The 26,455-nt window shown below is 44.2% G+C and overlaps 1 protein-coding gene across 4 annotated transcripts; it reads left to right on the top strand.

The window, feature by feature from the left end:
- Positions 1-384: 384 nt before the first annotated feature.
- Positions 385-25,956, top strand: CLTA (clathrin light chain A). 4 transcript variants are annotated; one of them, XM_053371282.1, is made up of 7 exons: positions 385-798; positions 13,870-13,907; positions 15,452-15,569; positions 17,735-17,846; positions 21,431-21,484; positions 24,274-24,309; positions 25,468-25,956. In XM_053371282.1, exons 1-7 carry the CDS (start codon positions 597-599, stop codon positions 25,637-25,639), a joined length of 732 nt encoding a protein of 243 aa, XP_053227257.1. In that variant the 5' UTR covers positions 385-596; the 3' UTR covers positions 25,640-25,956. The 4 variants fall into 4 exon arrangements, with proteins under 4 accessions (XP_053227257.1, XP_053227258.1, XP_053227259.1 ...); XM_053371283.1 differs by lacking the exon at positions 24,274-24,309 and having other exon boundaries at positions 387-798; XM_053371284.1 differs by lacking the exon at positions 21,431-21,484 and having other exon boundaries at positions 389-798.
- The last annotated feature ends 499 nt before the right edge of the window (positions 25,957-26,455 follow it).

Below are 26,455 nucleotides of genomic sequence, written 5' to 3'. Positions count from 1 at the left end.
CCCTCGAGTTTTCTGAACTTATTTACTGCTCTGCCCGCTACAATTGCGTCTCATTTTTATCTAGTTTTCAGGCGGGGGGGACCGCCATTGACCGTTGCTGTGTCTTTATGCCAACCGTTTAGAGAGATTCTTATGACTGAGAGATGCCCCTCACAAAACCATTCGGGCGCCGTCTTCCTCACAGCGCGACCGAGAAGAAAGTGGGGGAGGAGGAGGAAGCCGCCCGCGCGTGCGCACTATTAGGCCACACCGCCCCCTCAGCGGAGAAAGAGGGAAAGCTGGGGGAAGGGAGGTAGATCACGTGCGGCGCACCCCGCCAAGCCCGCCTCCTCGGCGCGCTGGTTGGCTCCCCGTTTCCGTCCCCCTCTCAGCCGGTTGGTGGCGCCGCGCCGTCGCTCTGGGGAGCTTTCCGTCTAAAAGGAGCGGGGAGGCAGTGCTGGAGTTGGCAGGTTCGCGGAGGCCGGAAGTAGTAGCCGAGTCCGTTAAACGGTCTTTCCTTGGGCGCTCTTCGGGCTTCTCGCTCCCGCGCGGCCCGTTTGCTTCCGTTGGCTCCTTCCTGCCTGCCTGCCCCGCCCCTCCCTCCTCTTGCGCCCACCATGGCCGAGTTCGATCTCTTCAGCTCCCCTCAGCCGGCGGCGGGAAACGGAGCGCTGGGCGGCGGCGGCGGCGATGAGGACCCGGCCGCCGCCTTCCTGGCCCAGCAGGAGAACGAGATCGCGGGCATCGAGAACGACGAGGGCTACAGCATCCTGGAGAACGGCGAGGTGCCGGCGGGGATGCAGGAGGGGCTGTCCGCGGGTAAGCCGGGGGGGGGCGCGCGGAAAGCTGCGTTCACGTGATGGCTGGCACGTGTGAACGGGCTGACGCGGGTATAGTTCCTCCGCCACGGCTTAGAACTCTTGCAGTATAGGTGGGGGGGTGGCAACTGTGGGGTAGCGCGTTCATGCGGCGCTTGTTCGGAGACGGGGCGGAGTAGAGATTGAGGGAGCGAAGGTAGTGAGGTGTAGTGGTTAGAGCATGCTAAACTGTTCGAAACTGAGAGATGAGAGCTTAGGAGCTAAATGGCACCTTAAACCTAGGTTATGGGCGCAACAATGGGATGTCTAGGCACACTTTTTTATAAGAATACAAAGAGGAAAATGAAGGAACTGCAGCTAAAATATTATGTTCATTTTTCACAGGGTCTACTGCTTCCCCTGCCCCCCCCCCAATATTCTTAAGAGCAGGGGTAGGCAAACTAAGGCCCGGGTGCCGGATCTGGCCAATCGCCTTCTAAATCCGGCCTGTGGACGGTCCGGGAATCAGCATGTTTTTACATGAGCAGAATGTGTCCTTTTATTTAAAATGCACCTCTGGGTTATTTGTGGGGCATAGGAATTCGTTTATTATTATTTTTTCAAAATCTAGTCCGGCCCCCCACAAGGTCTGAGGGACAGTGGACCGGCCCCCTGCTGAAAAGGTTTGCTGACCCCTGGATTAGAGAGTCTTACCTGGGCGAGACCAGTGTTCAAATCGGCCTTGAAGCTCACGGCGTGACCTCGCGAGGGAGGCCAGTCAACGCCTCTCAGCCTAGCCTACCTTGCAGGGTTGCTGTGGGATGAGATGAGGATGGGCAGAACCATATATGCTGCCTTGGGGTACTTGGGAAGGATATGTAACCAGTCAAGTGACTGGATCTCATCCGTTTGCATAGCCCGCTTTCAGCCCCACTTCTGGAACACGAGAATCACAGTACATACAAGCTGCTACTTATTACACTTGGCCGATTGCATGTGTGAACCGACATGATCTGCCTTTAACTGTTTTCTGTAGTAAGTCAGTTTAAATTGTACAGCAGATCCAGCATTGTGTGACCTACCCAGGGGACTCTGTTCAACAAAATGTTCTAAGTCAATAAATATAGTACCGTATTTTTTGCTCTATAAGACTCACTTTTCCCCTCCTAAAAAGTAAGGGGAAATGTGTGTGCGTCTTATGGAGCGAATGCAGGCTGCGCAGCTATCCCAGAAGCCAGAACAGCAAGAGGGATTGCTGCTTTCACTGCGCAGCGATCCCTCTTTCTGTTCTGGCTTCTGAGATTCAGAATATTTTTTTTTCTTGTTTTCCTTCTACAAAAACTAGGTGCGTCTTGTGGTCTGGTGCGTCTTATAGAGCGAAAAATACGGTAATTATCTTTGAAATGTATAGCGCTTTGATTTAATGTTCTCTTTTAGTGAAATAAAAAAGATAAAACATTTATTAAAAACTTACCCACACCCAGAATTCTGCAGTTCAGATTTACTGCTTTTGAGACAGCCTTTACACACATCTTAAGGATCAATTCTATTCTGTCCTCGTAAGTTTTTGGATTCAGCTGGGTATATTTCTTAACTATTTCACCCTAAGTGAGAGGGAAACACCATTAAGCTTCTCAGTACATTCAAGCTGCTACTTATTACACTTGGGCGATTGCATGTGTGAACCCGACACAGGTCCTAAGGTGCTCCTCTTGCTTCAGGCAGAAAATCCAAGCTGCTTCACCCTCCTTGCACCTCTGGTGTTAGTAAAAGCAAGAGTAGCCTTTTAAACAATAACCCCTGGCCCCCAAATTTGTGCTTGATGCAGTTAAATGGGGGAGGGCAGTGGTGGTTATTCAAGAGCCAAGGAGAGTTGGTGATGCAAAGGTGCAGGGCTACTGGTCTCCTCTTATTCTCACTTCTCTAATTGCTGCTCTTTAGTTTAGATCCTGATCCTGTTTAGCTGGGAGCAGGCCCCATGGAATCCAATAGGACTTACTTCTGAGTAGACGTTGTTAGAATTGTGCTTCTAATCTTTTTCACTCTCCTCCCCATCGTTTTCATTAGTGGGCAGCTACCTTCCCTTCCCACATTTATTTAGGAAATGAAGCCCTCCAGTTTTAAAAAAATCACTCTTTTGGATCCACACCCAATATTATGGCTTCCCAGCATTTGGCAAGCCAGGAGGCTTTGGGTTGCTTATAGATAGGGCTTGATGGAGATGCCCATCCCTGTGTTTATTTCATTTTAATCTTCTCAGAAGACACTCTCAGAACATGGCGACTCTTTTTAAATTATAATGCTGGCTTATTACAGTATAGTGCATCTTAAATATGCAAAATACTCTCAGTAAACCTTTTACAACAGGCTACTTTTGCTGAGGCACATTCTGGTGATTGTGAATTGCAGTGTCAAATCTCACTTAGGGCTGTATAGCAGGCTAATGGGGGAGATGAGGCCATTAGCTGGGAAAGCTCAAGCCAAACTCTTAGTCACGTAGAATTATAGACTTGTCGAGTTTTATGGTACCCTGAGGATCATCTAGTCCAACCCCCGGTGGGGCTCAAACCACAACCTTGAGATGGAGAATCTCATACTCTGCCAATCACCTGCTGTGCTAGTGTTCAGGGTTGCAGTTGTAACCTCCCAAAACTTAACCCCACCCACCCAGGTTCTTAAAAACATGACTTTTTTTTGTCGCTCAGTTTCTACAGGTTTCATTATACTAAATCTCTTCAGTCCCATCTATTGATAGATATTTTCACAGTCATACTAAAGCAATAACTTGATCTGTTCTGTGGTTTCCTGTTAAGTTTTTTGATCACATGACATAAGTCAGTTAGCTCCAATATTTTATTTATTTATTTTAAAACTTAGACCCTGCATATTTTCAAGAAACCCTCAAGGTGTTGTTGTTTTTTACAGCATAAAAATGGCCAGATGAGAGAGGGAGAGAGAGAGAATACACACGCTATTTTATGGAATTTTGTTCATCTGTTTTATATACATCACGGTGGACTCTTCTGGGGGAAGAAAATAATAAAGAACAAAATATAAATTATAGACATAATTATAAAACATACAGATCAGCAGCATATAAGATGGTAATAATGAGAAATTATCATTAACAAAACTCCAGAAAGCAATTAAATAACAAAGCAGTGATCAAAAAAAGGAACAACAGTAATTATAGCAGCAAAAACAAAAGGGAATTGGAAATTTGGGTTAAGTAGTGCTTGAGGGAGAAATTCCTTTTTATATGAACATATAAAACATTATATGTTTTGTGGACTTGGAGGCTCTTCTGAGTTCTGAAAGGTGGTATAAATTGATTTTATAAAAACTGGAGGTGAAATAATTTGCAGCAACACAAGAGATTACAGCAAATGACTTAACACACAACTGCAAAGCTGTCAAATGTAATTTAGACTAGCACAGAACATTGGTTGCGTTGTACTCGCAGCAACGATAACACGTGATCACTTCCCTCTGAAGCATAACTCAGCCTAGATCTGCCCAGTAGCAATTTTTTGTTTCCTGTGAGAGCTGTCATGCCCACAACATTGTGTGTCTTCTGCTATCTGCAGTTTTGGCTGATTATTCTCACTGAGAGGCAGGCTTAACTGTATGGATTGAGCTACTTCAGGGGCCCCAGCGTCCTTATATCATCAGCAATACATGAACTTGTTGAGTTCTAGAATGATTTGGGTAACGTGGTGGAGCCCAGTGAACTGAGTAGTACTGTATTTCTAAAACTAAAAGTACTGGGTTTCCTCTGAAACTTAAAAAAGAGAGAGACAGCTGGATATGACTAGTTTTTCAGAAAGTCTTTCAGAGACATGAAGGAAACAGCTGATGCTCACTACTGACATTGCCAACTGGTTAGATCCATACCAGTATCATCTCAGTGTACTCTTGAAACTGGTCTCTTGTATTCTAGGCATCTCTTAGCTCTTTTTAAAAAAAGAATACCTAGATGCAGGTTCATTGCAGCAGTAAATGAAAGTATTAAAATGTCTTAAGATAAAGATAAGCTGTCCAGTACTAGTTCCTTGGAGTGTGGTTAAACTGACAGCAATAGCTCAGCAACAAATATAAATATTGGGCATAAGTAACGCTGACTCTGCAGCCTTACCCAGCAATATTTCTCCCCAGTGAGCTCATCTCTGGTATATCTAGTGCAGCTGAAGGAACGTGATGTTGCAGGCAGATTTGGGGGAAGGAAGACATTGGTTTGGAGGCAATTAGACTTCCCCAGCCTTTGTCTTGTCTTAAAATGTTTCTCCTCCTACTCTCCTTTATATATAATTGAGGGCATTCCAGGTTTTAAGCACATGGATATGTTGCATGCCATGCCATGCATTTTCTAGATTCTGGATGCTTGGAGTTATTAAATCAGCTGGTTGACTTATCTTCCATCAGTGCAGAAAGGTGTCGGCTTCCTCTGGGACTGAAGCACACTTGGCGCTAGGAATTGGGAAAGCAAATGGTAAGGTAAAATGGAGCCAAACAAAACATCTGGTTTTTAAGAATTGGCAGTTCTTTGCTGCTTCACTTTTTCTAAAAACAAAAACCTCTGCATCATTAGGTTGAAACAGTTGATTGGAGAATTCCATATCTGCTGCCAGCTGCCTTGTAAGAAGGAAAAGACCTTTGAGAGATGGATTCTTCTTCTCCAGCCCCTGTGGTTTTCAAATTGTAATCAGGAAAAAACAGGCTCATCAGTGAGATCAGTATTTAGCAGATCACTTGCCCATGCGCTACTAGAGAAGATGACAAATGGGTACCACTACGAGAGAGCATTGACCATGTTCTAAATCACTCTTCCATGGGTATGTGGTTGGCCACTCAACATGGCCAGTGGACTAGATAGGCATTTAGGCTGACCCAGCTCCCGTATTTTGCAAGGCAGCAATTTACACTTAACAGACCTAGTTAGTGCCACATGTGAGCCAAGGGTATCTTTAGAACGTGCCCCAGAAGCATCTGTAGCATGCTGGTGTAGTTCGGCAGATGCACACAAGTTTCATCAACCCAGAAATGGTTTCCTGAAGGTAAATGTTTGAATAGCTGCTGGCCAACTTTACTGGAGGTTATAGCACTGGCTGTTGTTTTTTAAAGCCCTAAATGGGTGGCGCTGTGGGTTAAACCACAGAGCCTAGGACTTGCTGATCAGAAGGTCGGCGGTTCGAATCCCCGCCATGGGGTGAGCTCCCGTTGCTCGGTCCCTGCTCCTGCCAACCTAGCAGTTCGAAAGCACGTCAAAGTGCAAGTAGATAAATAGGTACTGCTCTGGCGGGAAGGTAAGCGGTGTTTCCGTGCGCTGCTCTGGTTCGCCAGAAGCGGCTTAGTCATGCTGGCCACATGACCCGGAAGCTGTACGCCGGCTCCCTCGGCCAATAAAGCGAGATGAGCGCCGCAACCCCAGAGTCGGTCACGACTGGACCTAATGGTCAGGGGTCCCTTTACCTTTACCTTTAAATGGGTCATGACTGGGATATTGAAGCAATTGATGCATCCTATATGGTCCTTCCTGTCTCTTAGGATCAGAAAGGGAGGCCCTGCTGTATGATCTGGTATGTTTGGCAGGCATATGAAAAAGGGCATTTCCCATTGTTTCACTAGGGTTGCTCTAGGATATTTACCAGGACTGTTTTCCCTGGTGTCTCCTGAAGACATTCTGGTTTCTTCTGGCATTTGGATGTGGTGTTAAAAGTGGCTTGACTTGCTCTTAATTTAAACGGCTGGTCGCTTGGGTTCTGCTTTTGAAAATGGAAAAGTGGGATCGTAATTAAGTGCCCCGATCTCAATAGTTTATTTACTGTTAGCACTTCAGAGAAAGATGCTTACTAGCACTATTGTCTTTGGCCAAATGACCCACACACGGTTTAAAAAACAGGAAATGGTAGTATAGAAAAACAATCTTTTGCACTATAATGGGAAAAAATTTTCATGGAATGTCTGCTTTTTGTGACCAAGTACATGACAAATATGCTGATAGGAAGTTTGACTTGGACTTAATTCTTGTTTCAGGTGTACTGGGCCAAACCTTCAGAAATAGGATTCACTTTAAATCCAGACAGGCTCTTTCATGAACTTACTATAGTTGATGGATAGAAATAGGGCATGTATTAATAACGAAGTTGCCATTTTATGCAAGCACAGTGGGACTTGCATTCCACTAAGCTTGGTGGCACATGCTTCTGAAGAAATTTCAAGTTATATAGAGTTATGTGGAAAGATACCCAACTAGACTTGCTTAAGAGGTGCTAATGAACTCTTTTTATCTTAGAATTCTGAAAGGCTTTGCTTATTTTTGCATGTAGAAATTGCCTTTCTGCAGGTTGATATAAATAGGGAAAGAGAAGCAATGAAACTAGTTAAAACACTAACAGTAACCTCTCCCATTGCATACATGGCATATGCCAGGATCCATCCCCTCTTCTGTTGAGGTGAGAGGTAAGTAGTAACCTGATTGGCTACCAAGATGCCTAAAAATTGTGTACCCCTACCAGTGAATTTTTACTTTCATTTGGTAAATAGAACTATGTTGGCAAAGGCTGTCCAATTTCTTAATGCAGAGCAAAATTAACTAGCTACAGGCGGACGAACCGCTTTTTTGCACCCTTGTTAATTTTAAGCACTTAAGCAGGGAGAGCAGCTGGGGATTTTGTGGATTTACTTTTTATAACTCGTAACCTTCCAGACCATCTTATTCAATTTGTTGCTATTGAAATGTGTGGCTTGTGCCAAGCTTGACTCTGATTTGGAATGAAATACGGTATCCCAGCGGTAGTTGTGGCATCTTAGGTGCTTTATTGAAACTACAGTGTGAGTAAAATTACATAGTAAGAATGACTGTTTTACGAGTGGGTGTCTATGAAAAGATGCCCTGGAGTATTCTGTAAGAGAGCTGATGACTCAGTAGCTTAGCAGCATTCCTCATATCTAAAAAGAACAATGTGGATATCCTGCGGTGATAGGTGATGGAGAGAAAATAACATTTCTTCTGATTTTCTAAAACTGAATTTCCCAGCAATCTTAAAACACAGTTTGTATGACTACTGTCATTCTCATTTCTGGATATTCAATATAGATAAGCACTTCTAAAAGCAAATATTCAAATGTTTTATGAACAGCCATTGACAGATTCCTATAGCTGTCAATATGACTGCATCACCACATAGGCCTGGTTGAAATACTTACCTGGGCAGTAGTTCTTGGGAGATGGAAAGGTGGACATGCACCCTTTTCCTCTGTACACCTAAAGCATAGGTAGGCAAACTAAGGCCCGGGGGCCCAATCACCTTCTAAATCTGGCCTGTGGACGGTCTGGGAATCAGCATATTTTTACATGAGTAGAATGTGTCCTTTTATTTAAAATGCATCTCTGGGGTATTTGTGGGGCCTGCCTGGTGTTTTTACATGAGTAGAATGTGTGCTTTTATTTAAAAGGCATCTCTGGGTTATTTGTGGGGCATAGGAATTCATTCATCCCCCCCCCAATATAGTCTGGCCCCCCAACAAGGTCTGAGGGACAGTGGACCGGATCTCTGCTGGAAAAAGTTTGCTGACCCCTGACCTAAAGTAATGTATTATATAGTCTTTTACATGGTAATCCACATGTACAGTTATTCTTCTGAAATAAAGGGGCAATAAAGGATAATGGAAATTGAGTCTCCATGGAGCCGCTGCATAATACATTACTTTTGTTGCATTGTGGAGAAGAGGTTCATGCTCTCACATGCATGGATTGCAATGCAGGTGAGTGTCAGAGTTCTGCTCCGCATCTTCCCAGTGTGGGCCCCCATTATGTTCCCACTTCGGAACTTTATTTTTATTCTAAGAATATACTTATTGGCCCACTAGTACTTCACTTATTTATCAGAGTGGACTGTGTGGGGTGAAGAAACTATATCTGGCCCCCATTTTTGAAAATATAAAGCCTGGCTGTTATCCGGATCTGTCTTGTGCCTTATGCATATTCCTGGTTAGGTAAGAAGCAGATGTAAAGAGTCTTTATATTAACAAAGCTGGAAATAAATTTTGCACAGTGTACTAGGGTCTATTGAAGCCAGACCAGCATAAACTGCTTTTGCCTTTTACGTGCCTTTGAGAAAACACCATATTTAGCAGTTGAGGACAGAATCTGTTATTAGCAGAAGATGACTTTTTGCATTTTTGAGACTTGGACTCCCTTAAACTTCCAGCCAATACTACACAATTGGGCTTCAATTTGCTTACCATAGTATCCTATTATATATGAACTGGGAAAGAGTGTTACCAGTGTGAGGACAAAGCAGTTGCTTTCTAGTCCTGGTTTGCTCCATTCCTCAAACCAGTTTCTCAGAAACTCTGGTTAAATTACTCAAACTGTCTTTAGCATGCAGCTTTAAGGCTTGTGCACATTGTGGATTAATAAGGTGGACTAGTGAGTTGGCTTTTGTTTGCCTCTCTTCAGGCCTCTGAATTGCTGCGTTGGATTACTTTGCTCGGAACATTGTTCTTGTGGAAAGATGAGGTCACTGATATAGAGCCACTGATATGTCGCATATATTTTCATGTTCCCCATTCTTGATGTTTTGCCACAAAGGTTGGCAATCTTTTAGCCCCAAGATCCACATAAAGCGGCGGCTGGGCAGTTTGGCGTAGGCTGGCACAAATGGAGGGTCACTATGAGAATGGCAAAAGCTCTAGTGTATCTTAAACATGTGGTTCTTTCTTTTCCCCCCACAATGTTTATTAATTTTCATACAAAAGCATAACATAACAAAAAAGAGAATAGACAATACTAAAGGGAAAAAAAGAAGAGAAAATGAAGAACATAAAGTACTTCCCACATCCCGTATACCACCACATACACTAAAACTTAATTAGTTAATTAAAATCCATCTTCATAAACATACTACTTGACTTCCTCTGATCTCTTCCATCTGAATTTCCTTGTAATTAAATGTAGCAGTTTCCAATATCATTATTTGTTCTTTTTTGCCTTCCAATGCTATTCCCTGAGCACTACACAGCCATTGCTGTCATCTGAGTAGTATGAAGTGCATTTTAGGACATCAAGTGCTAAATAGTTCCTACTTTGGCAAGGCTTGCACAGCTTAGGATCTCTACTGGGCTGCATACATTTTGGTCTTGCAGCTGTTTTTGAAGTACAGTAGTCGTACCTTGGGAAGTCAAATGGAATCCGTTCTGGAAGTCCATTCGACTTCAAAAACATTTGGAAACCAAAGCGCAGCTTCTGATTGACTACAGGAGGCTCCTGCAGCCAATTGGAAGCCGCGGAACCCCCGCCAGACATTTGGCTTCCAAAAATAGTTTGCAAACTGGAACAGTCACTTCCGGTTTTCGATCGTTCAGGAGCCAAAACGTCCGACTCCCAAGGTGTTCAGGAGCCAAGGTACAACTGTATCAACTTCATCATCATGTTAGTTTATTCATTTCCATAGTTAAACCATGGTCAAGATGGCTTACAACATGAAAAGATTTGCTCAATTAAAAAAATACCAGAAATAGTCATGAGCAATAAATCAAAACATTTTAAAGTGGGATTCTAGACTAGGGTTGGGGAACCATTTTAGTTCAAAGGTCACACTTCTTGTGGGGGCCACCAAAATACATACATTCATTTTCTTACTCTTAACCTGCCACATTAAGGCTTGGCAAGAGATTCCTATTTCAGGATGCTTTTTTCAAGCCAGATTGTGTGGGGCCATTTCTGCTGGAGGCGGCGGTCACGCTGTGCAGAGAGTTGCATCAATTCACATATCTCGCTAACCTTTGAACCTGCACAAAAAGTAGATTAGCACTGTTCTCGTATTGCCGATTGGTCATGGTGAGACTGAAATGTAGTGGCTTTGTGTAAATCCCTTGCGTTCATCGCTGGGGTAAGAAGATTTGAACCTGGGACTCCTTGTAAGTCGCTTCTTTTGCTCTTAACAATTATGAAAATTGTACCTGCTTTTGTATTGGAAATTCCTTTTTAAAACCTTCAGGCTAAATGCATTTAGGTCTCTTAAAAGCCAGGATGGTGGCGTCAGTATTGAGTCTGTATCTTCACAGGACGGACCTGTGGTCTTGTTAGCATCGCTCAGTTTGAACCCACCTCAAGAAAGCAAATGTTGCTGTGATGGTTTAGGCAAGCACTGCATATGCTCCAAATGAGAAAAAGGAAAGAGAAAAGGCAGCAATGTTAGGAGAAATATATGTGCTATCTTTGCCGTCTCAGGATGTTTTGTGGGCTGTATTGACTTCAACCTTCCTGTTCTGATAGTGTTTCCCCAAAGATAAGATGGTTTTGGATTTGTTAAAACAAAAAGTGACCATGGGAAGCAGCTGTTTGTTCTTTCTGGCAGTTCTTGATAGCTTCTGTCTCCTTTGTTCTTAGTTTGTGGAAATAGGTCTTGCAAACGAATCTACACTTAGCTGATCCCTTCCTTGGAAGATACTGAAAGCCGTATACATTCGTACCTCTGAAGCCGAACGCCTTTAAACTCAAACCTTTTGGCTTCCGAACAACCGAAAACCAGAAGTGATTGTTCCGGTTTTCGGACGTTTTTCAGAAGCCGAATGTCCGGCACAGCTTCCGTAGCTTCCGATTGGCTGCAGGGAGCTCCTGCAGCCAATCGTAAGCTGCGCCTTGGTTCTTGAACCATTTCGGGAGTCAAACGGACTCCCAGAACAGATTAAATTCAAGAACCAAGGTACGACTGTACTGTACTTGCAGGGCAGTGTCTCTTCCATGTCTGACTGCGTGCTAGCTTATAAACCTGGCCAGCAATTGTTACCCAGACTCCTAATACTAAATAATGTAGGCACTGAAATCTATACAATGTTGGTTGTTGTGTTACTACGTCTGTGTAGTAAATCGGTTCCTAGTGTCGGTACCCTTTTGCACTGGTATTTTGCAGCATGAAGAGATGGCAGTGGCTTAAGCTTGGTGAATTTTACTTAGAAGGATATGTCTAGATTGCTTTTCAAGCCTCCTAAACAACTTGCAACGCCTTAAGAGACAGGAGTGGTGAAGAATACGTTTTAAAAATGGGAATGGTAAACCTGTGGCCTTCTAGAAGTTGCCTGGCTCCAGCTCTCATCCTCCTCTATAGTTTGTTATGTTGTTTGTAACTGAAGGAGTTGAGAGTCCAGCTGCATCTGTCGGGAGGCGCAGTAGTGTTTTCATGTACTAAAACAAAGTAATTAAATCATTTACTCAGTGTAAAATAAAAACCAACATTTAAGCAACTAAGGCCATAGATTTAAAAGCAAAGAGCGAAGAAATGAAAGCTTCTGTATTGCTAATTAAACACTGTTAAGGCCGATGAAAGAAATGTGCTTACTGCCTTCAAGTCTTTGGGGAGGGAATTCATCATGAGGTTGCTGTCACAGCATGTGCAAATACCTAAAATACATATTTTCAGGCAATCCCCCATTTGTTAAGTTCCAAGGCAGTGTGTGCATCAGTGAAATAATGTATATTTGAAACACTGTTGAAAAAGATTGCAGACACCCTGTTCTTCTCTGCCCCTTTTTGTGACAGTTTTGGGTCACTTCTCGGTTCAGTGTGATGCACGTATGTGCAGTCATGCACATATTGAGCATGCATAAATGGTGGTTTGCCTGTATTTACAAATACCTAAAATAAATGGTACTGAATTTTATGATGATATTGAGTTACTTTTGTTTTAGTTTAACTTATTGCTAATTATGGTTCTAATGCTGATTAAGTGCTGCCCTGGGATCTTGGGAGTCAAGGGAGGATTACAAATATCTTAAATAAGTAGATGTATGCTGTTTATGTAGCATTTCACCACTTTTTATAAATGCTAAGATAATGTATTTGTCCATTCCTGCGCTTCTGAACCATATGCTTTTGAGAGTTCATAAAGAAGTGCACTTCTAGTTCCATGTTCCATGAGGTGAAATTGAGAGCAACACTGAGATCTCTGTCAGTGCAAGCGTTTCTGCTTGTCTGACGGCACAGTCTCCCCTCATTCCCCCCCTACTCTGTTGTGGGCCACAACTCCCGTTGGCCCTATTCTGCTTGGTCCGAGGTGATGGGAACAGAAGTACACAACATCTGGAGCAGTGTTAGAAACTCTCATATATATATATATATATATATATATATATATATATATATATGCATATGCTAGGCGCCAAATGGCCCCTTAAACCAAAGAGAGTTGCCAAAATGGAAGGTCTAGTTGCCATTTTGGGGCAATGGACTGACTGCGATTGAGTCTCAGTTAAACATCTGGCTAGTTCAGATGACAACCTTGAGCCAGCTTAAGAGCTTTGAGTACTTAAAGAAGAAAAGTCACTTGATCCAGGGACAGTCCACAAATATATTGACCTATTCCAACCACTTTTTCTTAATTGTGGCTGCTGCTTAGGCAGCACTGGGAAAAAAAGCATTTTGGTTCCAGAAATTCTTTTTTATTGTGCACTTAAAATATAACTGATAGAATTCTACAGGATGGGGTATTAGTGTGTGAAAAGAGTCCAGATCCAATGATCCCCAGATGGTGGAGATGTCAGGCGCTATCCTGGCATCCGGGCATCTTCACTTCATCGCAAGTGGTCGAAAGCCAGGTGCAAAATGTGCCTGTGTCTGATCTGGAGGGCACCAGGATGGCTGTCCCTGTTGCATAGCTTATAAGAACTGAGCAGTGAATCTTTTCTGCCTACAAACTGAATGCTAGTGCTAAAGCATTCCAGGTGCTTCATAACCACAATTGTCGGATGCTTTTTAAAATAACTTTGTAGAGATCAAGATTATATTGCAGCAAGGGCAGGGTATTGGGGGTGAGGTTGAAAAGTAACGGCTTCCCCCAAGATCGCCAAGTGTGTTCTGGATGAGCCTCGGAACAGGTTTTTTCCGCCTCTTGTTTGCCTCCAATCTACACCATCCTTTTCCAATTCCCTGTTGAGAGAGTGCCCGAAGCCTGTGTCCTCGCAGCTATGTAAAAACCCTCCAGTCTTTTCCCTCCTTACATACTCTTTGAACTGCGGTTATTGTCTGTAAAAACACTTTCTTGTAAAAAGAAAAGAAAGCTAACACAGATAAATTCTTCTTCTTCTTCTGCAGATTCAATTGACGGGGTGACGAACGGTGATGTCTACCAGGTAAATGGAAGTGAAATGAGCTTTAAAGCAACTCTAGTTGTTGGATGACTCTCCTGATAAAGAGTTTTATTATTCCTCTGGCTTTTGCTCCCATCCAGACTGTCAGCAGATTTGCGCTCGATTGCCGTAATGGTGTTTGCCTCCTGCATGCCAGAGTTGGCAAAGGTCAACAAGCCCATTCTTTAACTGAACAAGGGTGGAAGGGCCAGGCAAAGGGTTTTGTGGGTTAAAAGCACTGTCAGTCCTCATCTGCCTCTCCACAGCCCACACACCCAAGAATGAGCAACTGAGGTGGGTGAAAGGAAGAGCTCTAAAGGTTTCCATTACCGTCCTCATGGGAAGAGGTCATCTCTTGCCTCTGTCTACACGGAAGGAAAAGAAGCAGATTTGAACCCGGGTTTGCCACCCGCTAGTCTGGCACACCATCTATTAAAGTATGTTGGTGTTTCGGCAGCAAGGGTGTCATACATCTGTCTGAATTTGTGCTTTTAAAGCAGCAGATGTACCCCTCTAAAAGTTTGGATTTTGGAAAGCTGTGCAGCCTAACTAATATGGGTTGTTGTTAAAGATCAGTGACATCAAACTTAATGATACTAGGGAAAATCCAACATGAACTGGGGATTTATTGTATCAGCTGCTTATTTTCTTCCATCACTTTGTATTTTGGAGAGAATTGTTAGATAATTTGTCTTGTCTTGGTGCATTCTATAAAATGCAGTTTCCAAAACTTGGGTCTCCAGCTGTTTTTGGGACTACAGTGGTGCCCCGCAAGACGAATGCCTCGCAAGACGAATGCCTCGCAAGACAAAAAACTCGCTAGACGAAAGGGTTTTCCGTTTTTTTGAGTCGTTCCGCAAGACGAATTTCCCTATGGGCTTGCTTCTCAAGACGAAACGTCTTGCGAGTTCCTGCGAGTTTGTTTCCTTTTTCTTAAAGCCGCTAAGCCGTTAATAGCCGCTAAGCCATTAATAGCCGTGCTTCGCAAGACGAAGAAACCGCAAGACGAAGAGACTCGCGGAACGGATTAATTTCGTCTTGCGAGGCACCACTGTACAGCTATCATCCCTAGGTAGCAAGATCAGAGATCAGAGATGATGGGAACTGTAGTCCAAAAACAGCTGAAGACCCAAGTTTCGGAAACCCTACTATAAAACAACAGTCTTCTGAATACCACTGGCTTGCTGTAAGACAGGTGATGGGTAACCAGTGTTGTGGGATGAGTGGGAGAAAAAGACTCATCAATTTGTCAGCTGGGTACTACTTTCTCTTCCTGCTCCCTACACATTTATTGTTGCAGGGGTGCAGTCCTGGTACCTCCTACAGGCTAGTATTGTGATGGTTGCTGACACAAGAGTTGCTTCTAATCTGTTCATTAGGAGTGGAGGCAATTTAGGTTTACTATTTCATATAGGTAGGTAGGTAGTCTGGACTAGCAGTTGAGGCAGGTAGCTCTTTTTTTTACTACAAAAGTAGCACTACTTTAAGAACTGCAGTTTTATCCAATGGCTATCATAAAATGACTGATCTTTTTTGTGTGGTTCAAGGAGAGCAACGGTCCAACGGACTGCTATGCAGCTATTTCGCAAGCCGATCGTTTGCAGACAGAACCAGAGAGCATCCGCAAATGGAGAGAAGAGCAGCTGGAACGTCTAGAAGTACTTGGTAAGAGCCAAGGAACATGCACACTTCTACCCCTAGCTTCTGACAAGACCTAAAGAGCAGGGACGGTGCCTCCATCCCTTGTTCTGAGATGCAGTCAAGGGCCGGTTTGACCCCAATCCCAGTGTGAATAGCAGAATTGGTTGGGATCTCCTTGAATGCACCTCCCTCGCTTTTGCACATAAGAGGAGAAATCTATTAGTGCTTCTGTTGCAGTTCTGTTGCCCTCTGCTTGCAATTTGCATAGGAGACCATGTCTGAACAGCCTCAGCACTGGACCCTGCACTAGGGACTAGATGAGAAAGATCCTGGAGACTCTTGGTCATCGTCAGACTCTCCGTTGCCTTTCCCTTCTGTAGCTCCTTTTGCCGTAATGGCCCGTTTTAAGAATTAGTGCCCTTCTTCAACACAGGAGAGAAGCCTGATTCCTTATTGCCTTATGTATAGCTTCCTATGGGTAAGCACAGAGTACACAATCAAATTTCTTGCCTGTAGTAACTCAAACTCCTGGAAATTAATGTATATGTTATATAGTTACCCCTATCTTGTATATTTCTCCCTCTGCCAGTTATGAGGGAGGGGTTGCATTGGCAATGCCAGCTTTAGTGTCCTGAACTCCTAATCTGGGCTGGGTGAGCAGCAGCCCTCTAGATCAGGGGTCAGCAACCTTTTTCAGCCGTGGGCTGGTCCACTGTCCCTCAGACCATGTGGTGGGCCGGACTATATTTTGAAGGGGAAAAAAACCGAATTCCTATCCCCACCAAATAACCCAGAGATGCATTTTAAATAAAAGCACACATTCTACTCATGTAAAAACACCAGACAGGCCCCACAAATAACCCAGAGATGCATTTTAAATAAAAGGACACATGTAAAAACACGCTGATTCCTAGACCGTCCGCTGGCCAGATTGAGAAGGCGATTGGGCCGCACCCGGCCCCCGGGCCTTGGGTTGCTTACCTCTGCTCTAGATAATTCTAGACTCCAACACCATCCATAACCGTTGACCCTGGAAGTTGGGAGTCTACCAGCCTCTAGGGGGAGCATCAGTTCCCCCTTTCATACATGACCGCTGGCAATCTTAGTCAACTGATCCTCTGTTTGCCCATACATTCAAGCAACTCTTGCAACTGATGGGGCGAGGGACTTCTCATTTTTAAAAAAAGAAAGAACAAATGAGAGCAGAGTTAAGTGGTTAAGAACTGCTGTGGGTGTTGGTCAGTCTGGTGAACATTTGCAAAATTACATGGAGAGTTTGGGAAATGGAGACAGAACAGTCAAACTTGTGCTACCAGTTGAGCTTGTGTACCTGAAGCTAATGCTTATCTGTGGATTCAAACCACTGAGCCCCTCTGTCCCCCCTCCAACAGACCTTTAATCCAACACTGTTACTGTCAACACCGGGAGCATTTCGGATATCAAGCTGAGTGGTTTCTGCTAGTGTGGTGACTCTTCGCCCTCCAGCAGCTCCCTGCCTCCCAAAGCCTTTGCCTACTTATAGTTCAGAATCTTAGCTATATTTAGCTCTGAGAGCAAATGTCCGTTCATTCTCGTCTGCCTCTGTTTTAAATAATAATAATAATAATAATAATAATAATAATAATAATAATAATAATAATATCTTTATTGTCATTACCCCCTCTCGGGGACAACGAAATTACTTGACTGCTCCATAAAAACACTAATTAAAACAATACAGTATAGTACAGCAAGGAAGATTAGATGACTTTCAAAGTCCAGGCTTCCCATTCAGGGCCGAGATCGCTCTGGAGAAGAAGCTGTTCTTAAGACGGCTCGTTCTTGTCTTCATCGTCCTGTATCTCCGTCCCGACAGCAGGAGCTCGAAGAGACAGTGACCAGGATGCGATGGATCTTTTACTATGTCCAGTGCCTTCCTATGGCACCTTGTGGCATAAATCTGCTCTAAGGTGGAGAGTGGGCAGCCAACAATGCTCTCTGCTGCCTTAACAACTCTGCACAACCCCATCCTGTCCTGGGTAGTACAGCTTCCATACCACACACATAAGCCATAAGTGAGCACGCTCTCAATGGCACAGTGATAGAAGGCAAGCAGCAGTTTCTGCGGAAGATGGTTTTTCCTTAGAATTCTCAAAAAGTACAGTCTCTGCTGCGTCTTCTTCACAAGCCCCCTTGTGTTGACACTCCAGATGCAAACTCTCGAAAGCAAGAAGCAGAGTGGAAAGAGAAGGCGATCAAGGAGTTGGAGGAATGGTATGCGAGACAAGACGAGCAGCTACAGAAAACGAAAGTGAACAATAGGTAAGGAGGGTTTGCCAGCTTTTTTTGTGGAGGGGACTGAGAGGTGGCTGTGGATCAGCTGCGGCCCAGTTGGCATTCTCTGGTGTATGGCCCAGTGCCAGCCTGGTGTTGGCCCCCTGCAAACCATAAATAGTAAGTGGGAAGCCAGCCTCCAGAATACCCACCCCTATGACCTCCCCTCTCTTGTGTGAATTCCTCTGCCACTCCCTTCCATTGCTTGCCATTTTAAACTTTGGTGTGGTTATTACACTAAATGATGGGTGAGGCCTATGGAGGGAATCCCCTTCCTTGGACAGAAATGGCAAGGAAGCAGTTATTCCCAAGGTTAGGTTTGGTTGTGATTTTCAGGGAGCTGCCATTGTGCCTGCACCGGATCCCTTATGATAAGGCCGACTGTTGCCAGCGTCCTGTGGGTACTGCTCCCGAAGATCAGACCTTGGTTATGACATGCTGCTATTTGTATAGGCAGAACCCTGTAACATGCAAGTTAAGAATGGCATATTCCTTGTACAATAATGGGGAAGGCAAAAGGAAGTACAGTGGTACCTTAATCCGTTCTGGAAGTCCTTTCCAAAACCAAAGCGTTCCAAAACCAAGGCACGCTTTCCCATAAAAAGTAATGCAGAACGGATTAATCCATTCCAGATTTTTAAAAACAACCCCTAAAACGGCAATTGAACATGAATTTTACTATCTTAACAAGACCATAGATCCATAAAATGAAAGCAATAATCAATGTACTACACTATAAAATAAATAAGACAGTATTGTAGATGATTAAAATTTAAAAAAAACAACTTACCTGCACTGATGATAGTCATTGTTTGGATGAGGGCCTTTTATCCATTTCTGCAGTCACACAATCAATCAGTAGCTGAACTGGGTTCCACACAGTCACAAAAATAAATTAACTGAAAAAGCCTCAAAAACAAAAACGCAAAATAAATACCAAAAACAATAAGCACCAAACTTAATCCGTTCCGGACGTCGTTTGACTTCCAAAATGTTCAAAAACCAAGGCACAGCTTCTGATTGATGCAGGCACCCCAGAAACAATAGCCAACAGCAGCATCGGACATTTGGCTTCCAAAAAATGTTCCAAAACCAGAACAATTACTTCCGGGGTTTTGGCGTTTGAGAACCAAGGTACCACTGTATTACGATGCTAAGCAGCCCTTCTAAGAGCTACATGGTTCTTTCCCATGTGTCCTTAAAAAAACCAACAACCTAACTCTGCTCATGGCAAGTCTGGAAAAGGAAAAGGTGACATGCTGGATTCCGAATACTTGCGGTTTCTCATGCCAGCAAGGTGAACAGGCTTTATCGTGCAATTCAACACGATCATGAAACTAGGCCACACAAGCTGCTCAACAGCCTCCCATGCTGTGTAGTAATCCTCTTTTTATTAAAGGGGCTTATTTCTGTAGTAGTTGTGATTCTGCAGGGCAAAAGTCTTTTTCAAAGAGAAGGAGTAAAAGAAAAAATTGCAGGGTGTAGCCAAATCTTTGAGCATGTCTCAAAAGAGGAGTTAGAACTCTAATGGTGATTAGTCCTGGGGAAGCCAGTGTAGAGCCCGATTGCGTTGCCAGTTTTATGCCAGTATTAATTTAAAACACTTGGCATTGTCTGGGCTTTCTTCTCAAGCCGTATGCTTGGACGCATAATAATGGCAGCAATGATTCACTAGGACTCAGGCAAAATCCACTGGGTGTCCTCAGCCGATGGAAATTGGCGGAACCAGTGAGACTTCAGCAGAACACGAATGCATAGTTGTATTCAGTGTGTCTTGCCCTGAGAGCCTTTTTTTGCATGTTTGTTGCTGAAGGCCTCCTTCATAAATCAACTAGCAAAATAAATACTATATTGTAGGACTCCCTGAGAAGTAGTAAGCAGGCCACTCATTTAATTGAGATTAAGTGTACTTTGCTCTCTGCTTACGGTGTATTGACTCAAGATATTGTGGGTGGGAGTATCTTAGAGGAGGAGATTTTGTAGTACAAATTTTGATGATGATGATGGTATAAATTAGCAGGGAGGTAGCTTGGTCTTTGTCTGCTTATTGCTCTTAGCTGATCATTTGTTCTGTCCTTTTCCCCCCTCTCATTCCCCCCCTTTCTATAAATGGCTAACTGCCTTTTATCTTAAGAACCAACTCTCAAATCTAGATGAGACCTGCTTTCTTCTTGTTGAAAACTGCAAGAAGCCAAAGGGGGAAAGAAGAATTCTGTCATTCCTCAAGAATGTTCAGGGTGGGGTGCCTGAAGTCACATTTTCTGTTTTGCCAACAACCTCTGATGTGTTTTAGGCTAAAATGTGGCTATTTATCCAAGGCTGTGGATGGAGCTTTGTGGCCAAAATGTGGATTTGAACCCAGGGCATCCTAGTCCTATTTGCTAGTGGCAGATGAGTCAGTGGTTGCACAGGTTTTTGAACCCTGCTTTTTCATAACCTAGTAAGGCAGCTGGGTCTATAAAACCAACAAGTTAAAAATATTACCAAATCCACAGTATGCTATTTTTGTTTCAGGTGACCAATAATTCAAATTAATACTAATATATTCCTGTTTAGGATAGTTCAGAAGTCCTATAGCTGCATTTCTTATGTATCCCCCACTTTTTCTTAAGAGATCAATAAAATATTATCCCCCCCACCCCACCCCAAAAAAAGTCCTATAGCGTTCAGTTACCTTGGATTGGTCATGACATTAAGAATTACCGTATTTTTCCATGTATAACATTCCCCCTTGTATAAGACGCCCCCTATTTTTGGGGACTCAAAATTAAGAAAATGGGGAGGAGATTGCCCTCATGTATAAGACTATCCCCCTTTTTAAATCATTATTTTTAGTATAAAAAAAACCCTAGTCTTATACATGGAAAAGTACAGTATTTCTTCCTTTAATTGCTAGGCTCTTAAGACAGAAAACTGAACTTGTCTCTTACTTAGCTAAGTTTCGCAGTGCTGCAGTTTTGAAACTCGTACAAATATGTGAACTGTTTAAAATGGGGGACGACATGACAGAGAGCACAGATGTCACAGGGCAGTTTGCTGGTGCAGACATAATTCTTACCTGTACCAACCACGGTGTGCAGATTGGGAGCCAGCCTTGTGAACTTGTGCTCATTTGCTTTCTGGCGCAATTCTCTTCCTTTCTTGGCCTTAACCAAAGCACTAACACATATGCCTAATGCAAGCCCAGGGCCCTAGTGAGTCACAGTTTACAAATCTATTTCAGTAGTTACAAGCAGAGCGCCTTGGTTTGCATTGGTGCACCTGTAATGAGAACCATAAGGAAGGCCTGGGCTGGGAGGGGTGGTGTGGTTGAGTCCGACTCTCAGTATGAAAATTATGGTGTGTTGGGAACCAGCCTTCTACCTGCTCTGGACCAGAGCACCCTTTTAACGATGCTTAAACCATTTTCTTAATATTTTTCCTGCCTGGGAATTTCTTAATATTTCTAAGGTCTTGTTGCATGTTTTAATATATTAAGCCTAATACGACTACAGCTGTTTTTTCCTTCTGCTTATTCTTCTCTTTTTCTCTCCTGCCTGCTTGCCTCTTCTGTGGACCACCTCGCCACCTAGGGTGGCAGACGAAGCTTTCTTCAAACAACCCTTCGCTGACATGATTGGTTATGTGTATGTTGCCTAACTACTGTTTTGTTCGTTCGTTTGAACCATTCTCCATCAGCTTCAGTTAGCACTTCTGATCTGTGAGGCTTACTGTTCTCAAAGCGTCCCGAGAACAAACAACTTGGGGCAGAGAGGCACGTTCTGCAATAGAACAAATCACAAGGATCCAGGATGTGGAAAGGATGTGGGGCAGGGCGAGTACAGCTTTCATTCATAAGATGGAAAGGCCTGTTTAGTGGTGGTGATAAAGTAGGAAGGAATACTGAAGCTCAGCGATGGCCATCTGGCTTCTTTGCAGCCACATCTGGTCCATGAAGCAATTCATGGGACCCTTGGCTGTCCTACCAACTTTTAATCGAGAGTATAATGAAAGTTTACAAGTAAAACTGAAAGAAGGAAGAAGGGCTTCCTAAGCTGGAAGGAGAGATGTTCCACAGCTAATCTTTTTCTCATTTGGCTTTTGAATAAAATGCTGAAGACTGTAATTTCAGGGTGGCACAGATTTGACTAGAGCCTGACGATCCATGAAAGGATGTAGATTGTACTGCAAAACAGACTTACCCCCCAGTCCAGGGGTTGGCAACCTGTGGCCCATGAGCCACAAGCGGCCCACGGGGGTTGTTTAAGCGGCCCACGAGCCACCCCCGAACCGAGCCGCCTGCTTGGTGAGTCCCCATGCGCGATCCGACCCACAGAGCGATCTCCACGGCAGTGAACCAGCCCAGGCGAGGTAAACCTTGCCGGCCCCTGCCTAGTTTGACAGCTGATGAGAGAACAGCATGGTTTCTGTTAATATATGGGAGTTGGCCATCCATGCTGTGGCTGAAATAAAATGGTAGCATTGAACATTGCTTGCTTCTAAGTCACACTGTTGAGTTCTGTAAGTCTTGCAGGAAGCAGGTCTGCCTGAAAGGTAGCTGTCAAAGGTATGTTGGAAAGGAAATGCCTCTTAGCAAAGCGCAGTTGAGATTTTTTCCCAACTAAATTAAGCCGATAGGTATTTGGAAATCTGAAGATTGGAAGAACCAGTGCTTGGTTATTTCTGTGTGCCAGCAGCTAAACAGCAACATATTGCGCAGTTTAGAAATCTGGCCATATGAAGTTGGGTGCCAGGAGCATGTCCAACTTCAGAACTGCATGTGTGCTATAATAGCTTTAAAAAGCTGTGCTTGATGAGCAGTAGTAAAGGTAAAGGTACCCCTGCCCGTATGGGCCAGTCGTGTCCGACTCTAGGGTTGTGCGCCCATCTCACTTAAGAGGCGGGGGGGCAGCGCTGTCCGGAGATACTTCCGGGTCACGTGGCCAGCGTGACGAAGCTGACAGAGCTGCATCTGGCGAGCCAGCGCAGCACACGGAAACGCCGTTTACCTTCCCGCCAGTAAGTGGTCCCTATTTATCTACTTGCACCCGGGGGTGCTTTCGAACTGCTAGGTTGGCAGGCGCTGGGACCGAACAACGGGAGCGCACCCTGCCGCGGGGATTCGAACTGCCGACCTTTCGATCGGCAAGTCCTAGGCACTGAGGCTTTTACCCACAGCGTGTCCCTGATGAGCAGTAAGTAGTATATAAAACACAGGATAGGAGTCAGTAGGGAGTGCAGAAGGCTTGGATGCGTTTTATCAAATTAATTGATTAAAATGCCAATTATGTTGGCATGAAGTATGGTAGGACTGCTATATACTACATGAACAGGTCAGATTTGTTGCACTTCATATAGAGAAGAAATAACCAGTATCTTTCTATTTCTGGAAGTTAGACTTGTTTTTACTCTAACATTAGATTCATTTGTCTGATATTCTTCTACACCAACCTCAAATCTACAGGATGACCATTTCCATACTAGGATTGCTTGCACATGTGATGTTTCTTGGTTGGTTGGTACTCTGAATTAGGAAGTCGTCCACCCTGCAGTGCACATACTAAGAAGGTGATGGTCCCTATGCTGGTTAGTGCTAGTCAAGACTGAGGAGCAGGATCGTCATAGGAGGCAGAGCTGTTGCCTTGCCAAATAGTGGCAATGCTTCTAAGCCCACCCTTCCCCAGCCTTGGGTCCTGATACGTTGATGGATTACAAAACCTGTCATCCCCAGTCAGCATGGCCAATGGCTGGGGATAACAGGAGTTGCTGTCCTGCAACATCCGGGGACCCAAAATTAGGGAAGGCTGCTCCAAGCAATGAAAAGGAGCAAGAGCAACACAGTGCCCTTGTTGCTGGTTTCGTTTTTGAAAGCCGTCACCCGAGTGACAAGATCAGGAGGCGGCAGAAGTTGCTCTGCCTCCCACTTCGTGGGGCAAGCTTTATTTGATTGACATGGCCCCACCCAAATGACCCATTGGGAAATAGCAGATCAAACTGGGAACCCCTTATACATCAGATCCTTCCTGTTTCACAGCCTGTCTGGTCCACCAGGAGATTCATGACAGCACCTGAAGAGGCAGATGGTTCTTGCATGCAAGTTTCTGTTCGTGTCTTGTATTTAAAGCCCACCCCCCTACCGGTGGAAATTTGGTTTTGACAGTTACCTACAATAGTGTTGGACTTGTGAAATGCTGGACTCACAGGTGGTGTTTGCCCTTTTCTGTTAATGCAGAAGGACTTGTTTCCCGTAGCCAGTGGGGGAGAAAATTCTGCAGTGCCGTTGCTGCAGGATAACATGGGTGGCATGTTTTCCTGACTGTAGACGGTGCTGCAAGAAGTGCATGTCTGGCCAGCTTTACTTATCATCTGCATTATGCTCATTTTCATTTTCTATATCTGACTTAAACTCTCCTTTTTGTTTCTCTTCACCTTTAAGCACAAACATAAACCATCCTTGCTACAGCCTAGAACAGTTAAGTAAATTCTTCACTGCCCCTTAAGTGTCTTTGTCACATGAAATAGCAGTGTTGTAGTGACCCCCTCGTCATCAGTGGTGCTTGTAAAATACAATCATCCTTGTGTACTGTGCTTAACCTCATGGGACCCATCATCATTGCTTCTTTTCTATACTGCTTGTTGGAGTAGATGAAGTCATCCTCTTCCCTATCCCATAATTAGGGTGCTCACGGCATCCGCCCATGTGTGAAATCCAGGGCATCACTGTTTGCTTTAACCAGCCGTTGTGGGTGGGAATCATTTTGTTCATGCAATACGGTTAGCAGTGCACCAGTGTTGGAAGGATAACATAGATTCTTACAGAGATGTCCACTGAGCACAACTGTGTGTATGGAGGAATAGGCAAAGTTATCCTCTGAGCTGACCTTTTGTTGATCTCTCCTGCTCCAACCGATACCATCAAGTCCATAGCACTTACAAGCATGAGGCCTGTGACTCTTTTGCTGCTTCACCATAGCATTGGAAATGCTGTCATATACTCTCTTACACTATGGTTTTGTGAGCCTTGGAAATGGTGGCATTTGAAAACTTTAAGGGCAGTTTTTAGCACAAATTCCTAGCATACTCAACCGGGATGGTTAGCGCCCCCCTCCCCAAAGAATGTGTGCCCTATCCAAAACTTGAGGATGATAAGGAGATTGGAATCTTGCCTGACCCTGCCAGTTAATCTGAATTCTGTGCACTGGATGATGTCATGTTTGCACAGGGACCTCTGCATGTAAAGTCCACCCTTTTGGGCCCGATTACATAAACTGCACACCTTGATTTTGTGGCAGTCCCAGTCTCCCTCGCTATACATAGCCGGTGTACCCTTTAACAGCACCATGAAGGTACCTTGTAGTTCAAGGCTGGGTTTATACTGTTCACTTAAATTAAACACCTGTATTCCAACATTTTACTTGGCTTCTCCGGTTCTGTGGGCCCGACTTGCTACCCAATCTCCCTTGTCAGGACTTTTTGGGGAGGAGGATGTGGGGGAAGTCCTCAAGGTGCTACAGTTGACTTGGAAGTCCATTGTGTGTAGGGGCGAGGGATGGATTCCAGGAAGCAAGGGGCTCCTGGGGGCAGGAAATGTTCACGGATGAAATCAAACATTGCACTGCATTGCTTCTAGGGCAGCTGAAGAAGCCTTTGTGAACGATGTTGACGAATCTTCCCCAGGCACTGAGTGGGAACGTGTGGCTCGGCTCTGTGACTTTAACCCCAAGTCAAGTAAGCAGGCAAAGGATGTTTCCCGCATGCGCTCGGTGCTGATTTCACTCAAGCAGGCTCCGCTGGTTCGCTGAAGGGGAAAGTGCACGCCACACTACAAATGCAATATCTTTAACTTTACTCAGAGAAGCTGTGTTTGCAGTAATTGGATTAATTATGTTTCAATGTTTTTGGGGGTTTTTTTTTGTTTGGGACCAAACCTCATGACGTACTTAGAGTTTGATCATTGTTTTGTGATTGCATGTTTTTTTTCTCCTCCTCCCCCCCTTATCCGTGTCCTCCTGGTTCTACATTACTGGGAAGAGACGTCAAGAACTGTAGTCTTTGGGCTCTCTGGCGCAGAGACTTCACTTTCAGCTGTACTGAAAATTAAAGATCTGTTTAAGCGGCACTCTTGTGTGGGATTTAATAAGTCAAGGCAACTTTCTTGTTAAAGCTTGCACAGTAGCTGGGCTCGGGTCTGTATGGGTGCTAATTTTAAAGAATGTGTTTTGAAGCAATCACGTTCTTAATGGTCCTATAAAAGGCAAAGCAAATGGAGTTCTCTTTTTACAGTTATCATCTAATGCACGGCCCTTTCCACTGTGTTGTTTTTTTACAAGAGGCTTTACCCCCTACAGCTGTGCCTTCAGTGGAATAAGCTGTAGCACCAGGTATTAAGGCAGATGGCTTGGGGGTTGGTTCATACATTTCCCCCCCTAACTGCTAGCTTAATGTAGAGCTGTGCTTTCTTTCTGAACTGCTGCTGCTCTTGGCTGGTGTGTGTTTAGAGGAATGGTAGAAAAACTGGAAGTGGTTAACAGAAACTGGGTCCAACAAATGGAACCTGTAGGTAGGTTTGGGGACGGGGGATGTCTCTGGTGCGAAAAGGATTTCCAAATCCAGAACCT

The sequence above is a fragment of the Podarcis raffonei genome, chromosome 17, assembly GCF_027172205.1.
Source record: "Podarcis raffonei isolate rPodRaf1 chromosome 17, rPodRaf1.pri, whole genome shotgun sequence".
Taxonomy (NCBI): Eukaryota; Metazoa; Chordata; class Lepidosauria; order Squamata; family Lacertidae; genus Podarcis; species Podarcis raffonei.
Note: the sequence above shows the minus strand (reverse complement) of the source record. Positions and strands in the feature narration are given on the sequence as shown.